The sequence below is a fragment of the Salmo salar genome, chromosome ssa05, assembly GCF_905237065.1.
Source record: "Salmo salar chromosome ssa05, Ssal_v3.1, whole genome shotgun sequence".
Taxonomy (NCBI): domain Eukaryota; kingdom Metazoa; phylum Chordata; class Actinopteri; order Salmoniformes; family Salmonidae; genus Salmo; species Salmo salar.
The window spans coordinates 8,657,696-8,675,932 of record NC_059446.1 but is presented as its reverse complement, the minus strand read 5'-3'; the positions used below and the strand labels follow the sequence as shown (position 1 = coordinate 8,675,932).

At 41.1% G+C, this 18,237-nt stretch overlaps 1 protein-coding gene across 1 annotated transcript; it reads left to right on the top strand.

Moving 5' to 3' along the window:
- The first annotated feature begins 5,860 nt into the window (after nucleotides 1–5,860).
- LOC106604175 (solute carrier family 25 member 48) lies at nucleotides 5,861–15,437 on the top strand. The gene is made up of 7 exons (XM_014198593.1): nucleotides 5,861–6,157; nucleotides 7,350–7,393; nucleotides 7,980–8,051; nucleotides 8,593–8,845; nucleotides 9,991–10,281; nucleotides 13,837–13,970; nucleotides 14,715–15,437. The coding sequence occupies exons 1-7, from the start codon at nucleotides 6,112–6,114 to the stop codon at nucleotides 14,817–14,819; spliced, it is 945 nt and encodes a 314-aa protein (XP_014054068.1). The 5' UTR covers nucleotides 5,861–6,111; the 3' UTR covers nucleotides 14,820–15,437.
- Nucleotides 15,438–18,237: the final 2,800 nt, after the last annotated feature.

The following is an 18,237-nucleotide window of genomic DNA, read 5'->3' as shown; positions in this document are numbered from 1 at the left end:
CATACACTTTCCCTAAGAAAAGCTGCTGATGGGTTCCTTATTCACTATTTCTAAGTATGTAGGTAGACAGACATGAGAAACATGGCCAAAATACATATGATGCCTTGTACAAAATTTGTTGAATTTGTACCTTTAAAACAACATCAGAGCTTCAACGTTCTATCCACTATGAGAAGAAAAGAAACCAGTCTGGGCAGCACGTACTTCAGACTCCCATCCAGGGTTTTAACCAAGCCCAGCTTCAATATTTTCACTGACTATTATCCAGTGTGTTATAGTGAGAATGATGGAGAAATCTCCCCTTAATAGATGTACTGTTGCTATCGAAGTCATTACAAAGGGTAGGTTTAACAGAGCTCCTGAGTGGCGCAGCGGTCTAAGGCACTGCATCTCAGTGCAAGAGGCATAACTACTGTCCCTGGTTCAAATCCAGGCTGTATCACATCTGGCTGTGATTGAGAGTCCCATAGGGCTGCGAACAATTGGCCCAGCGATGTCCTGTGTAGGTCGTCATTGTAAATAAGAATTTGTTCTTAAACCTTGTGTGGGTTTAATATTCTGTGAACTACCCTTATCCTAAGGGTAAAAAATTACCTGCCTTCACTAAACCCTGAAAATAAAGCAGCTTAATTGAATTTTAAACCCCAAATCTGTTTTCCATGAAGAAACAACTTGTCGTTCATCACAAACTTTTTGAATATTTGAGTTTTCCCTCTTCACAATGCAGAAAGACTGCATTTAATGGTGGACACCAGTCATCTTTATTACAACACACCTGTCATAATTGTTTTCTTTACTAAAGTAGAGGTTTATTATTATTATTGTTATTATTGCTAAAGGTACTGCGTAAACATACTTTTTTTTAGCAAGAGATATCACTTGTATAGCCTAAGAAAGTAGCAGAAATGTGCAGGAAGTAGTTTTGAATGCATTTTATTGAGGGGAAATAATAACAGTCTTGAACTTTTTTGGCAACATAGTGATATATTCTATATATACTGTACAATGAGGAATTCAACGACAAAATACTAGTCTAATCCCATTTTTTTATCACTGCCCCCACCCACAAGGTGTATAAACAACAATAATAAATAAGAATAAAATAAGATAATAGATACTAAACAAAAACGTGAAGAACATAAATCAATCAACTCTAATTAGCACATGTAGGACAGTATACAAGTGTGTGTGCATGGACTTTACAGATGTATTTCTCACATGTGCAGCATATAGTATTTGTTTTACAGTCCTTCTTTGGGGGGGCAGAATGGGCATCTCCTCCTCTTGCCCGCCCCAGCTGCAGCCTCAGGTGTACCAGGACAAGATTCAGCCCGATGAACAGCTTTCACAAGCGCTGCAGAGGCTGCTGTGCGGGGGAGGTGCTCCCTTCTTTGAATGTATGGGGTTACAAGTGCCTTTCCCAGCTGCTCCAGGAACACCCTCCTCTTGTTCCACTTATCATGCATCCAGGTAGGGTTGATCTTATTCCATATCACAAAGGCATTGTATGAGGACATATCAATGATGTTTTGGAAGATGACCAGGGGCCAGAGGGCTGTCGTCCTCCTGCAGCTGTAAGTTCCAAACACCTGGTGCAGATTGTCCATGCCTCCTTTGTTGTGGTTGTAGTCCAGGATGATGGCTGGCTTCCTGTCCTCACGATCTCTGATCTCAGCCGTTTTGCGCAGTGTGCTCAGGAGGACCACATTCTTGTTCCTCTTTGGGAGGTAAGAAACTAGAGTGGTGGTGGGGGTGAAGGCAAACTTTGATGTGAAGGCCTCTCTCCCACTTCTTGCGAGGAGTGCAGGGGGGAACTCAGGCTTGTTCTTTCTAACTATGCCAACCATGGTGATCTTCCTCTTTAGGAGCTGCTGGCTGAGTTCATAAGAGGTGAAGAAATTGTTCACCCGTGACATTGTGCCCCCTCAGTCCATCTGTCACATCAAGCAAAATCCGCGTCCCCTGGTTCTTCTCCAGGCTTCCACTGGTCGGCTTCCCTGTGTAGACTTGCATCTTCCAAGCGTAGCTGGATTGTGCATCACAGACCACCATTATCTTAATGCCATAATTTGCTGGCTTGCTGGGCATATACTGCTGGAAAGGACAGCGACCTTTTGACAAAAGAGATTACAATCAGTAATTAGTATCAGTGTCACAGAAAACAATCACATAAATCAATGATATTACAGCAATACATAATAAAATGAACAGTGAAAATCACTTACATTACAGATATGAAAATAAAAACGTACCTCTGAATGGAACCAGTTGCTCATCCACTGTTACTTCAGGCCCAGGGTTGTAGAGGTATGGCAGACGCTCCACCCACTTCTCCCAGACCTCTCTTATGGCTGCCAGTTTGTCTCTCACACGTCTTGCAGGTCTTGACTCACGTTATCAAATCGTAGCATCCTTGAGAAAGTGTGAAAGAATTTGAGTGGCATCGTGGCACGGAAAATCACCCTTCCACTCTCTGCATCCCAGAGACTACATGTAGCCTTGCCTCGGGACCTATACACACCCGCTAAGATTAGCAGCCCTATATAGGCACGCAGGTCAATCTCATCCATCCTTTTCCAGTTGTCTCCATATTTACAGAAACCCTCCAAATGTGTCATCTCCAGGATGATTTTTTCGATGGCTGGTGTGATGAACATGTAGAATGTTGAGGCGATGTCCTGGACATGGGCAACTTGTGGGCCCTGGGGTCATCCTTATGACATGTTGTGCTGACATCCTGCCCTGGTTGTCATATGGTGACAAGGACCATGTTGTCATGACGTTGGCCTCTTTTGGTACAGGGAGGACAGTTGACCCCCTCCCTTTTGCACCACCACCCAACCTACCTTCCCCCCAACCCAGGCCCTGTGTGTAAAGGGTTGTAAAAACTCTAAAATTCCAGGAGAGTCTCTGGCCACATGGCCCATAGAGAGACAAAGGAAATTCTTCCAACTCATAGAATTGGAGAACCGAGCGACATGTGTGTGCTGGAGAAGGTATGGCAGATTGGTGAAGAATCCAGCTACGAACTGATCCGCTTGGTACAATTTTGTGATACTCAGAAGAGACAATATAGCCATATTACCATAAAACTGTTTATATAATAGCCTCAGCTTGAGACTTGCATCATAATGGGTGTATGGAATGTATTAATAAGGATAAAGCTTTTATAATACATTGAGATGCTATTGTACTGATGTTAATGTGATAGAATTGTATTTCTGTAACCAAGTCTAGCTCAGTCATAGGCACGCCCCCAGGGACACATACAGGACCAGGCGTCATTTGACAAGCCTGTTCGATGGGCACTATAAAACACCCCCTGATTTACATTTCTTCAGACCAGGCCTACACTCCATGGCCAATAGGTTTTACCATCCAATTCCTCTACTGAAAGTGAACCATACCGCGTGGTTAACTTTTAGACTATTGATACCGACAGAATAAGAACAAGTATTTGATATTAATTATTAGTCTGCAGCTAAGTAAATTATATCATTGAACGTGAAGACCAACGAAACAACCATTCGATGACGACATTAATGAATGTCGCTTTGAAAGATCCATTCTAACCGAGAGAGAGACTCTCCATCAGAACTACTCTCCAACAAGAATCAGAACGACACACTGAGCGTAAATATATATTGATTGCGATTGTTCCCGAATGAGTGAGCCTTCAATTGTCAATTGTTAATATTAATGAACTCTGTAGGTGTGCATTCTCAGCTGACCGTTTATGACCCATTGTCTAACAGACCAGCCATGCCTGTTAGCCATTAGCGCACATTACCCTACCAATCCTTTGTGACGATAATTACTGTTTGTATGTTTTCTGTTAATTACTTAGTGTAGTAAATAAATGATTTTAAGACAATTGATGTATGGATGATTTTAGTAAAGACTGGGTTCGTGCAGATACAACAATTTACGATGTTTGGAATGAGACTGGACGCGAGGTAAATACACCATTTAAACTAGAAGATAATCGGCCTATACTGTAATAGAATAGAATATTATAGTACAGGAAAGTTATATTAGGAAAATTATAGCTTTGTAATCTGAATATTCTCCTTGGTGCCCCGATCTCCTAGTTAATTACAATTAAACGATTAATCAGTTTAATCGCGTGATAATAATTACAGGGAGCTAATTGATAAACATATCTTCAGTTTAATGGTACCCCCAAAGACACGACAATGTTATTTTGCTGTTCTTTGACAAAAAATGTCTCTCTTTCAGCTTGGGGGATTTCTTCTTCATCTGAAGATGATGCATCGAGCTCTGGGTTGTATTCTCACTATCTTCTTCTTCAGATACCTCCTACTCTTCTAAATCATTGTTCTCTTGTTCCTCCTGGACATCTGAATAAATCAGATCTACGACCTGTTGGGCACTGAAGAGTGCACTCATGGCTTCAGCATAGAGAGAACTGGGGGGACTGTCATCTGCAGCACCTTTATAGCCTCCGACTCCATTCCCCATTAGTAAACAATGCTTTCAATAAATATTTATTTTGTCTGAAATGTTTATTTTGTCTGTGAACTTGAGTCATGTGTGGGGTCGTGAGGGGAGATGCTGCACATGCACAATAAAGTCTTAGTTTTGTCTGAGTTCAATCAGTAGCACACATAATCTACATTTCTCATTGTGTGTGTGTGTGTCTTTCAAAAATGCAATATTTGTACCCTGGTGATGTACAGCTTTCATGGAAATATGAACAAAGGCGATGCTTCACTTTTTTTAATGTTGGGGTCACTCTAGGAAAAGTCATAATTTAGGGGGTTTTCTCTGCTGTTAAACATAGTGGCGGGTCATGTTTTACCCTTAAGACAACACAAGGGTTAACTGATTTGCCTAGTTAAATAAAAAATAAAAACAGAGCAAATAAATGTGACCATACTTTATCAATTTCTCCTCAGTTATGATATTTAGGCCTGTATCACCAGATATTGTTTCAGTTCAACCCAGGGTTCAACAAAAAATGGACACTACATATTGACCTTGGTTTTTAAGCTTTTGGTTGATTTCAAATGGAATCTACATAATTAATATGTTAATGTTGGATTCACGTCTCTATCTCAACCAAAAATAAAAGTAAACAAATGTGGAATAAGTCAAGTGGTGTGAATATTTTCACTAAATGCAAATGATAATAAAAGTGTAGGCTTTTATAATAATAGTTTTTTCTGAATGAGTCTTGAGGTTCAGAGGTGCAAGCAAACAGAAAATCTGTCGCTACCACATCTGGCACCATTTTGTTCTTGTAATTTTCCATCCTGCTGTGCAATGGTTTCTTATCTTTGAGTGTTATCTGTGTGTTTTCTTGGCAATACCGCTAGGCTGTGTTTAACCCCCTGTTATCTCCTCTTTCACAATATATAGAGTTACATTGGTATATAGCCTATTAAATATGAAAATAGTTTTTTTTTTTCATTTTTTTTTTCATTAAGTTATGTTGCACAACGTTTATGGAGTTTATTTGTTTTGCCCAAATAAGTTGATAAAGTAAATGTTTTGTGATATGATGAAGCCTAAGCCACATTTCCACTATTCATTTGTACAAAAATTCTGGCTTTATGCATCAATCTCCCTCCATGTGGATAATTATGTAAGTGGCCAATGACGTTTATATTTTGTTTGCATCGCCATTCCTCTTGGCTTACAGTATTTATGATATTATTTTCTTCCCAACTGCAAAAACAATTTAGCACGGCTTGAACCGCTTCATGGCAAATATGCATGGCCCTGTACCCCGGTTCAGAGTAGTTGGTACATTTCCGAATATTCCAGTGGTCCTTAACAAATTGTCCACTAAGCCGGGGCACCGGGCCATCAAAACAAATTTCCCCATTGTTTTCAGACCGCAAGGGTCGTACATAAATCCTAGATGCTGATTGGTTTAGAGACGCCCAATCCCTGTTTTTATGTCTATTACAGACCCTCCTATACCTAACGGGAGGTTTACATAGATGCTAGAAAAGTCCATTTTTATTACTTTGCTTCTCAAATATCCTATCCCGCGTGTCTGTATCGACTTTGACTTCCAGACGCATACAATTTCCTCTCACCGGTGACTTGTGACAGAAGAAACGGAATTAAGATCTATCAAAAATGAATTGTTTTCATCTAGATGACTTCCTTGCAGGGTGGATTGGAGGTGAGTGTCCGTTATTTATGAACTAGTCAATTAGCCGTTGAATTAAGAGGTTTTATGTGAGGATGAGTTTGGGATAGAGCAGTGTTGGACTATTGCATATCGATTTTGTTTATCATAACATTTTTTATTTTAATACATTTGCTATGTAGGCCTATGTCTAATCTATGTTCGATTAGAAAAAAGTATATATGAATAATTGGAACATGCGCAGATTTTCCAAATCTAATTGCCCACATAGCGCTGGACATTTGATCATTTTGATCAAACACTCAACATTTAACATACAATAAAAATGTAGTTAATAATTAAATAACCAGTTGTGCATGTTTGACTATTTATTTTCGAGTTTTCTCCGTGACTATATTGTACTTCTGCAAGGCGCGCTACCTGAAACGGACAGTAGGGGCATAGTAGTTGCACATTGCATAATGATACTGTATCTGTGGAATGCTGTAACTGTTTTCAGTCTTCATCGCCTGTTATTCGCCTATAGGCAGCCTACTGTAGTTATGAACATTATCGGCCTAAGTTTTGTTTTTGCAAATGTTGAGTCAGAATGATCCCTAAGCAGTGGTAGTGTTTGGCTGTCTGGCTGGGATATGATTCTTTCTGTTCTCTCTTGTATTTGCCCTGAAATCTGTGGTACTGTAGTTCTATTGTCTGAGGAGGGTTGGATGTTCTAGGCAGGATGCCACTGAATCAACATTATATGTTAACTCTCCCCCTCTCCCTTTCTCACTCTCTCTTTCACACTCTCTCTTTTACACTCTTTCTCTCTCTCTCTTTCTCACTCTCTCTCTTTTACACTCTCTCTTTCTTTCTCTCTCTCTCTCTCTCTTTCACACGCTCTCTCTTTCTCACTCTCTCTCTCTTTCACACTCTCTCTTTCTTTCTCTCTCTTTCTCTCTTTCACACGCTCTCTCTCTGTTTCTCACTCTCTCTCTCTTTCACACTCTCTCTTTTACACGCTCTCTTTCTCTCTCTCTCTCTCTCTCTTTCTTTCTCACTTTCTTTCACACTCTCTCTCTTTCACACTCTTTCTCTCTCTCTTTCTCACTCTCTCTCTTTCTCACTCTCTCTCTCTCTCTTTTGCTCTCTCTCTCTCTCTCTCTCTCTCTCTCTTTCACATTCTCTCTATCCATCCATCCCTCCTTACTCTTCTAAACGTGGTTTCCATCTGTTTTTCCAATAGGAGCTTCCAGTGTTATTGTGGGTCATCCGCTGGACACAGTCAAGGTAGATATGAGTACACACAGTTCAACACATAAAGGACTGGTTTCCCAGACACTGATGAAGCCTAGTCCTGGACTAAAATGCACTTTCAATGGAGATTCTCTGTTTATCTTGAGTTTCAGGACTAGGCTTAATTGGTTTTCCAGGAAACTGTCCGATGAGGTTTAAATCAGGGATTGACATTAAAGTCTGAAAGGCAATTGTCTCTTTCACTTAAACAATGGAGGGGAACCAGGCAGATCAATGGTTGCAGTTTGGTGTTGTCAGTAAAAAATACAAAATAAAAACGGCCCAATAGGGGCAACCTCAGAGCAGGCTCAGCTTGCCCAACTGTTCAGTTCACTTGTTCTAGGAAATAGATCAGCCCTTAATGTCAAACCATTGGTTTTTACCAAATGTGTAATATTAGTTTATCTACACATACACAGTTACCATTTAGTAGGCAATAGGTCCTGCAGTAACATTAACATGACTGACCACACATCACCTAGCTGACTTGTTGTAGATTGTGTAGGCCATTGTTTTATGTAGGAGGATTGTTGAAGTTCTTAACATTTCCCATTCTCTGATTTTTTTTTTTACACAACAGACTCGTCTGCAAGCTGGGAAAGGATACAAGAACACCCTCCACTGTGTCCTCCAAATCTACAGAAAGGAAACTGTAAGTGATATGTCACTGCTCTTGTAGTCTAAATGTAATATATATATATATACCATTTAGCAGACACTTTTACCCAAAGCAACTTAGTCACGCGTGCGGAGACATTTTGTATTGTCCCACAGTAATGCATAGGAGGCCATGGGATAATATCTGGCATGATAATCCATTTGTCATGGCATTGGTATGGTTTCCTTCAGAACTGCGGAGGTCTTGTCCATAAGTGTCAACCTCGACAACTACTCTAAAAGTTAATTATAACATCCTAAATTCATTTTTACAAACTCTTATCTGTAGATTAAACCGTAGGCCTAGATGTACCAGTTCTGGAAATATTTGTTTTACTTTTGAAGCAACTGTGCTTTTGTTTTAACAAATATCCTTGAGCCTTGCTGTGAATACTCCATATGTAGCCTCTCTCTGGCTGGGAGGTGGAATTTTTTTTCTTCCCGTTGCCAAATTCCAAATGGTATACTGGGACGCAGTCCTTCTGCAGAACACACTGTTGCATAAAACGTCTCATTTGTATTTTTCTTCCTCCTAGTTTGCTGGCTTCTTCAAGGGTCTCTCCTTCCCGCTGGCCAGCATCACCGTGTATAACTCAGTGGTGTTTGGGTTCTTCAACAACACACAGAGGGTTATAAGCAAGTTCCGCCATGGTGATGAGAGGCAGCCGTGTGGTATGCTGGACATGACCCTGGCCAGCATGTTGACAGGGCTGATGTCAGTGGGACTCGGAGCTCCGGTCGACCTGGTTAAGATCAGACTGCAGATGCAGATTCTGCCCTGTTTAGCAGGTAAAGTCAAAGACCAATACAACATTCTAGATTATTCTAGCAGGTAAAGTCAAAGACCAATACAACATTCTAGAAGGTCATTATTCTAGCAGGTAAAGTCAAAGACCAATACAACATTCTAGACCATTCTAGAAGGTCATTATTTTAGCAGGTAAAGTCAAAGACCAATACAACATTCTAGATTATTCTAGAAGGTCATTATTTTAGCAGGTAAAGTCAAAGACCAATACAACACTCTAGACCATTCTAGAAGGTCATTATTTTAGCAGGTAAAGTCAAAGACCAATACAACATTCTAGATTATTTTAGCAGGTAAAGTCAAAGCCCAATACAAGATTCTAGATTATTCTAGCAGGTAAAGTCAAAGCCCAATACAACATTCTAGATTATTTTAGCAGGTAAAGTCAAAGACCAATACAACATTCTAGATTATTTTAGCAGGTAAAGTCAAAGCCCAATACAACATTCTAGATTATTTTAGCAGGTAAAGTCAAAGCCCAATACAACATTCTAGAACATTCTAGAAGGTCATTATTTTAGCAGGTATTTCCTCTAGTATAACTATCCTTTTAGACCTTTCTAGAAGGTACAGTCCCTATAGTACTCATGGGTTTAGAAAGCTCATTTCAGTGGGACTCTACTCAGAGGTCTAGTTGACAGTTCAAGGAACCACAGAAAACGTATAATTCTCCTATTCAGGTTCAACGCCCCATCAGTCTTTCAACTGCCATTCATATTTCACAACAGCAACTCGGACGAGCTAGCTTGAGATGATAAATCCCGTGGATTGTAACCAGCTCACTTAAACGTTGATAAACTAAAGGCGTCATAATCACCTGTCAATGTCCTACATCAGTGATAAGTCACCAGTCACCGTTTTGAAGATGGAAATTGCTGCACCTTTTTTATATGACGGTGCACCAGACGTCCTTGTGTGTTGCCCCATGGATCCTTATGGTGCCTACAGTATAGGGCATCATAAAATACATGTTAAATCTTCACCATCACCTGTTGTTCTGGTATATAGTTAAAGCCTCCTTCCGCATAAGATTGAACCTTAATCCAAACTATCCTCCTTCTGCATGTGTAGTCAATAAAGTCAAGTACAGTCTGATCTTTATTGTTTGTTTCCTTGTGTGTTTTAGAGAACCTGAACCTTGCCGGGACGACCGGAAACGGGAACGGTAACATCGCTGTGCGCTCCATGACTCTCCAGGGCCATCCGACCTACAGAGGGCCCATCCACTGTATCAGTTCCATACTGCAGACTGAGGGGATCCGGGGGCTTTACAGAGGGGCCGGGGCCATGGTCCTGAGAGACGTCCCTGGGTACACGCTGTACTTCATCCCCTACGCGTTGTTCCGTCGCTGGCTATCCTCTGAAGGGAGATCATCACCTCATCCCTGTTCTATATGGGTGTCTGGAGGACTGGCAGGTAACTGGAAGGTGTTTGCGGATGGATGGTAATGTTACTGTTGCTAGCTGTGCTTGGTTGAAGCAAATAGAAATTAGCCTTTAGGTCAGATAAAGGAGCGTTCTGTTGAAACCGTGGCCTCGTTTTGGTTTCCACTAGGCCAGAGAATGTATTAGTGGAGGGTTATTGGGCCCATACATAAATCGAAATCACAATCCTGACTTTTCTAGCAGGGCCGTAACCAGGGTTTGAGTTTTAGTGAGGTCTGGATGGGGGATACCCACCCACCCACCTTTCAGGATTTTTTTTTGAAAGTTGAAGCCTATTTACTGCATTTGTATACAATTAAAACACTTTTTAAAATGCTATTTGGAGAACAGCAACAACAAGCCAAAATGACCCCAGTCATTATCACCTTGTTGCTATAGCTTCATTCACCTCAGTCCATCTACAAGCATGTAGCCTAATAGCTATACAACTGTAATGTTATACCCCTGAAATGGGGGGGGAATATGAGAAATGATTCACACTGACACCTAGCATCAGTGACTGTTCAGTCAGTTGGAATGATGAATTGCATAAAATCATCAACTCTTTACATAAATATAGTATCTCTTTTTTCAAAATACATAGCATTCACATTTTTATTCCTAGGCATTACTAATCAAGCTCCGCACAACCGGATATCAATGAAGCACACAGATGATTGTATTATCCCATTCACATTCATTATTAGAAAATTACTTACAATTTTGTATAATCAGTGGTAAATAGTGGTAAAAGGTGGGTAATGTGTAAACTATAAACTCCAGTGGACGGACAACCACCGGTAGAAAGGAAAATGTAGGTCATTTTTAGAACTGTATTGTTTGCACGTTGATAGCATTTTAATGTCGGCCTATAGGGAAGATAGGCCATGTGAAAATATTGATGTAAGTTCCTAACTTGTTTGATAACATTAGTACAGATTTTCTCAGGGGACCCCACATGGGGCCCCTACCCCAAGTTTAGCAACCACTGGACTAACTTCTCTCTGCTTGCTTCCTCTCTCTGTCTTTCTTCTCTGCTTCCTCCTGCATGCATCAAGAAAAAATGTTGTGTGCAAGAATAACGGAAAAACCCCTTACCGAAGTCCAAAATGAACTAAAACGTCACAAAATGGCATCATAATATATGCACAAACGCTTCCGAACTGTTTCGGTTGGGAAGCATGCGGACGCCTTCAGCCTCTTTAGAGAGTGGGGAATGTGCTGCAAATCTGGCACACAAATCCAAGGGACGCAGGCGATTTATAACGAACAAACCAATGTTCATGATTCCACTTGTTCACAGAGACGCAGGTGAACATAACGAACAAGCCACTGTTCATGATTCCACTCGTTCACAGAGACGCAGGCGATTTATAACGAACAAACCAATGTTCATGATTCCACTTGTTTGCAGAGAGGCAGGCGTGATTAGAACTCAGTCAGATCAATCATTTAAGTGTTCTGAGCTTTGATCAACACTGGGAGAAATATTTACATGTTAACCCATAATTGACTTAATTTATTTTGAACAAAATGTATTTTTTATTATGTTTTCATAATTACAAAACAATGGACAGAGGTCTGGACCTCGGTGTCCTGATATGTATTTATGTCCCTGGTTGCTATCACCATGCTCTAAACTAACGGCTAAACACATTGGAATCATCATTTATGCAGGAATTTGAATGTTGCTACTATGTGGACTTTCAACTAAAACTGTAGTCTGCAGTACACTGAGGGACACGTCAACATGAAGAATTTTTGGCACTTTAGCAAGCCTTTTTTCATATTCAAAATTAGATTGATTTTAATTCTATATTAAAGGGCACAATTATTTAAAATAACACGTTTTTAAAGTTCTATATTTGTGAACAATTTCTACTTAAAATATCAAAGGTACACAAAAGGCACTCATTTCGTAGAACGGCCCCTTTACAGTCTTAGGGTCAAGTCCAAAGCTGAATAGTTGTCTTCGCCTTGTCTGCCACCTATAAAAACTTTGCCATTACTTTATGCCATTTTATGATGCCATCTTGAAAATGTTGTAGGCCTACCCAGGGTTGGAAGGATGATTTACAGTTACTGATTACAGATTACAGACAATAAAAGTAGTTAGTTATGTAATCCAATGGATTACTCAAATAATCCAGTTTGATTACTTCCTTGGTTAGCCCTCATCTGCCTCCTTAGTTTATGCTGTAGACCACAGGAGGTTGGTGGCACCTTAATTAAGGGAGGACGGGCTCGTGGTAATGGCTGGAGCGGAATCAGTGGAATGGTATCAAATACGTCAAAACACATGCCATTCCATTTGCTCCGTTCCAGCCATTACTATGAGTCGTCCTCCCCTCAGCAGCCTCCACTGCACCCCAGCATCTTTGGGCAGTTGCTGGTTCAGCTGCCTGCTGCATCTTATTGATGTGATGCCATCACTGCTAAAAGGTCAAGTTCCAGGGAAAGCATTTCCAACCCTCGTTCTTTGATTATGCAATTATTGGCCTACTTCACACAGCCGCCAAGCAGATTGTGGCCTGTAAATGATGACATGGTCTTACTCACCCAACAGTCTGCTGTGATAAAGACTTCAATGGACATATGTAATAGGTCCAAGACAAATCTGATTAGTTCATGAGTTGAATGACCTCTGATTTTAGTCTACTCCTTTCCACTGACACTACAGGTATAGCTGAGTAAGCAACTGATTTGACACGTCATCCCAGTGAACAGCATGGAGCTGTATTGACTAAAACATTTCCTTTTGACACAGAGATCCTGATGAAATGTGGGATGATTCAGTTCTCAGTAGGGTTGCAAAGCTACTGGTAGTTACCGGAATCTTCAGTAATTTTGGTAATTGCCATAGGTTGTATGTTAATCTATCGTCATTTTGGTAATTTATAGTTGAATAACTTTTACAAAATGTATTCGTATATAGTCACATCTACTGTATGTTAGGTTTTGATTATCCAATGCAGGTTAAAGTGAGTTCTTCCACTCTTTAACCTACTCCATATTGTGAATGACATTTGGGAGCTCAGCTAGATGGTAACCTGACGGCGGCGCCAACATTTCAGTAGTTTTATTGCAAAAAGGGGGTTTGAAACATTAGCATTATCCAATAGACACTTTTTGAGATGAGCTTACCCTCCGGGTAGTTTACCCTCCGGGCAGTTTACCCTCCGGGCAGTTTACCCTCCGGGCAGTTTACCCTCCAGGTAGTTTACCCTCCAGGTAGTTTACCCTAGTTCTCAGTAAGTGGGGGACTGAGGTTTTTGGTCAAATAAAAACAGTTTGTGCGGAAAGCAACATGGACAGGACATTTAACAGTTTTGGAGATTTTAAATGGATTAGAACAGAAGGAAAAAGCTTCCATTCCCACTGAAAGGTCTTTCTAACAGTGTGTCTCAGCACATTTAAAAATATATATATATAATTAAAAACTGCCTGTTCAGTGTGTTTGAAGAAACATCTTCATATCATATGAAGTTTTTTTTTTTGAAATGCAACCGTAAATCTCCGGAAGCTCCTGACATGTGTCTGTCTACAGGTTCTATCTCGTGGGTCACGGCTACTCCGGCTGACGTGGTGAAGAGCAGACTACAGGCTGACTCCCTCCACACAAGGAAATACAGAGGGATTGTACACTGCATCGTCCAGAGCTACAAGACCGAGGGGATACATGTGAGCTAACAGACACACAGGGGCTGTTTCCCGGACTCAGATTAAGCCTATAGACCTGGACTAAGCAGCACTTTCAGTGAAGATCCTTCCTTGAGCATGCTTTTTTTTTGTCCAATCGTATGACCAATCTTTGTACGGGAAACCAACCCAAAGTGTAGCAATTTTAAGATTGATTCGTCAGTACATTTAATTTGAAGAGGAATACAGTAGCCTGCATGTGTGGTTTTGGTGTAGCTTTGTGGCAACATAGACTATTGCTGACAGTATTAGTAGCTGTAAGTTTTAGTCCCTTCAGTTTAAAAGTTCAACTGGGGTGAACTCAACCTGTCCTGTAAAAGTCACAAGATCTGTTCCAAAGAAAAGTTATTATCAAACTGCCAAGGTTGTTCCCAGCTTAAGAGGGAGTTCAAACATGTTTTGGTCAGTTTGTGATGTAACAAAATAGTTAAAAGTCAATATGTTGTGTGTCACATCCCCATTCCAAGTGATCAGACCGATGCTCTTGTTCAAATGTGTTTTTGCAGACAGAGACTGAGAAGGGACATTTTGATCAATACCTGACAATCATTAACAAGATAGGCACTTGGCCTGAAAAAGCCTGAATAAGCTTAAATAGGCTTGAACCATGTGGCTTCAGCTAGATATTTGTTTGGTTGGCTATTATGAACATAGGTTTAATTATATTCCTTTTTTTATAAAACATTTATATTTATTTTCTCTCTCTCTCTCTCTCTCTCTCTCCAGGTCTTCTTCCGCGGAGCCTCAGTGAATGCTATCCGAGGCTTTCCCATGAGTGCCACCATGTTTCTGGGTTATGAACTCTCTCTGCAGTTCTTCAGGGGGTTCTAGTGTTTACACCAGGAATATGCTACAGAACAGTATGTCCACTGAATGACACATTATCTTGACAGCTATCCTCTTGTCCTTGAAACGCCCCCCAAAGGTTTTCACCTGGAAGATCATTTAAATTCTTGCAGAAAGAAAGTGGGGAGCAACTTGACTTGACATTTTCTAGTTGAGAATTATCTCCACTTTTGCCATAATACAATGTATTTGTAAAGTGTAAATACTAATTTCTTATGTTAAGAAAACATCTTATTAAAAGTGCCATACATGATTTCAGAAATGCATACATTTTAAATATGTGGTGCTATAATATAGAGTAACCGTTTCATGTTTTTAGCTGTACTGCATAAATTAACCAGTTATTAGTACCCAACAGTTAACCAGTTCTAACCTCAGTGATGATCCGCACATGAATCAATATATTCTAAGTTGGTGCCAGGCTTTGAAGTGTTTTATCTTTGTAAATAAGTATGAGAGAAATTAAATGTAATTCAACAAGGAGGCATAGTTTGTTTTGTGCATAATTTGTACTTTAATGTGAGTTTATTTGGAATTCTTGTTACAGACTGTTTTTGTACAGTTTTACTTGGAAAACCTAATAAACGTATTGTTCAAATCTAATAATGGTATTCTTCCTTTTAAAATTCTCTCTAAAGGTCAGAGTGCAGTAACATTAAAGATACTGACATGGAACAGTGACAGCGTGAATACAGTAAAAAACTAACATTTTAGGGCCCACCATGTTGGGCACGTGTTACTGAGCACGTGTTACTGAGCACGTGTTACTGAGCACGTGTTACTGAGCACATGTTGGGCACGTGTTACTGAGAACGTGTTACTGAGCACATGTTACTGAGCACATGTTACTGAGCACGTGTTACTGAGCACATGTTACTGAGCACATGTTGGGCACGTGTTACTGAGCACATGTTGGGCACGTGTTACTGAGCACGTGTTACTGAGCACATGTTGGGCACGTGTTACTGAGCACGTGTTACTGAGCATGTGTTACTGAGCACATGTTACTGAGCACGTGTTACTGAGCACGTGTTACTGAGCACGTGTTACTGAGCACATGTTGGGCACGTGTTACTGAGCACGTGTTACTGAGCACATGTTACTGAGCACGTGTTACTGAGCACGTGTTACTGAGCACGTGTTACTGAGCACGTGTTACTGAGCACATGTTGGGCACGTGTTACTGAGCACATGTTGGGCACGTGTTACTGAGCACGTGTTACTGAGCACATGTTGAGCACGTGTTACTGAGCACATGTTGGGCACGTGTTACTGAGCACATGTTGAGCACGTGTTACTGAGCACATGTTGGGCACGTGTTACTGAGCACATGTTACTGAGCACGTGTTACTGAGCACGTGTTACTGAGCACATGTTACTGAGCACATGTTGAGCACGTGTTACTGAGCACATGTTGAGCACGTGTTACTGAGCACGTGTTACTGAGCACATGTTGAGCACGTGTTACTGAGCACGTGTTACTGAGCACATGTTGAGCACGTGTTACTGAGCACGTGTTACTGAGCACGTGTTACTGAGCACGTGTTACTGAGCACATGTTGGGCACGTGTTACTGAGCACGTGTTACTGAGCACATGTTGAGCACGTGTTACTGAGCACGTGTTACTGAGCACATGTTGAGCACGTGTTACTGAGCACATGTTGAGCACGTGTTACTGAGCACGTGTTACTGAGCACATGTTGAGCACGTGTTACTGAGCACGTGTTACTGAGCACGTGTTACTGAGCACATGTTGAGCACGTGTTACTGAGCACGTGTTACTGAGCACATGTTGAGCACGTGTTACTGAGCACGTGTTACTGAGCACATGTTGAGCACGTGTTACTGGGCACGTGTTACTGAGCACATGTTGAGCACGTGTTGGGTGCAAATCATCTTCTTTTTTCCCCCTTTTTTTTATGAACCTTATCTCAGGGCTGTGGCTGACTGATAAAGTCTGTACATCTGTCTTTACACTGTCTACTGTAGTCTGATGCAGGGTTTCCCAAAATTCTGTCCCCATCCCGGGCCCCCATGAGGTCCCCATCCCGGGCCCCCATGCCCTAGCACTACACAGCTGATTTCAAATAACCAACTCATCATTAAGTTTTGGTAGTGTTTTTGGTAAACCCCTCGCCTGATGTACAGTAAATCATCTGCTATTTCTGTGAATGAACTGTTGGCTGCAAACAACCTCCACTAGATAGCACTGTTCTCTAGATGGCAAACTTGTAACAGCTGTAATCCTAGAGCAGGGGGTTTCAACCTCTCCTCTGGGATCCCCAGCCGTTACAGATGTAGTACACCTGATTCAACTGAATACCAAGCCCTTGATTAGGTTAAATGGAGCTAGTACAAGGCTACAACTAAATTGTAAAACGTCTTGTAGTCCCTGAAGAGGTTTGAAAACCACTGTCCTCGAGGACAATAATTATATTAAATATCGCTCTTTATATTTTATTTCAGACTTCCTCTATACATATATAGTCTGTCTGTCTGTCTGTCTCTCTCTGTTTCTCTCTGTCTCTCTGTCTCTGTGTCTCTGTCTCTCTCTCTCTGTCTCTCTCTGTCTCTCTCTGTCTCTCTCTCTCTCTGTCTCTCTCTCTCTCTCTCTCTCTCTCTGTCTCTCTCTCTCTCTGTCTCTGTCTCTCTGTCTCTCTCTCTCTCTCTCTCTCTCTCTCTCTGTCTCTCTGTCTCTCTGTCTCTGTCTCTGTCTCTCTCTCTCTCTCTCTGTCTCTCTCTCTCTCTCTCTCTGTCTCTCTCTCTCTCTCTCTCTGTCTCTCTCTCTCTCTCTCTCTCTCTCTGTCTCTCTCTGTCTCTGTCTCTCTGTCTCTGTGTGTGTGTAGCCAGTGACTGACTATTGTATAGATCGATAGCCTTAGGATACATCAAGGGAAGGATGAGGGAAGTGACGTAACATTTACTTAAGATATCTTCCTTTTAAATAGCACTCTGCTGTGAACACAGATCACATAAAGACTGTGATCCACCTAAAGTTTAGGGAACGTGTTGTTTAGAAAAGGATAGAAAGGCCCTCACACTGAACATGCTCCCAATTTACCACCTTTAGTGATGACATTAAGATCCAACACGGATCTTCATCAGGCCCTCACACTGAACATGCTCCCAACTTACCACCTTTAGTGATGACATTAAGATCCAACACGGATCTTCATCAGGCCCTCACACTGAACATGCTCCCAACTTACCACCTTTAGTGATGACATTAAGATCCAACACGGATCTTCATCAGGCCCTCACACTGAACATGCTCCCAACTTACCACCTTTAGTGATGACATTAAGATCCAACACGGATCTTCATCAGGTCCTCACACTGAACATGCTCCCAACTTACCACCTTTAGTGATGACATTAAGATCCAACACGGCTCTTCATCAGG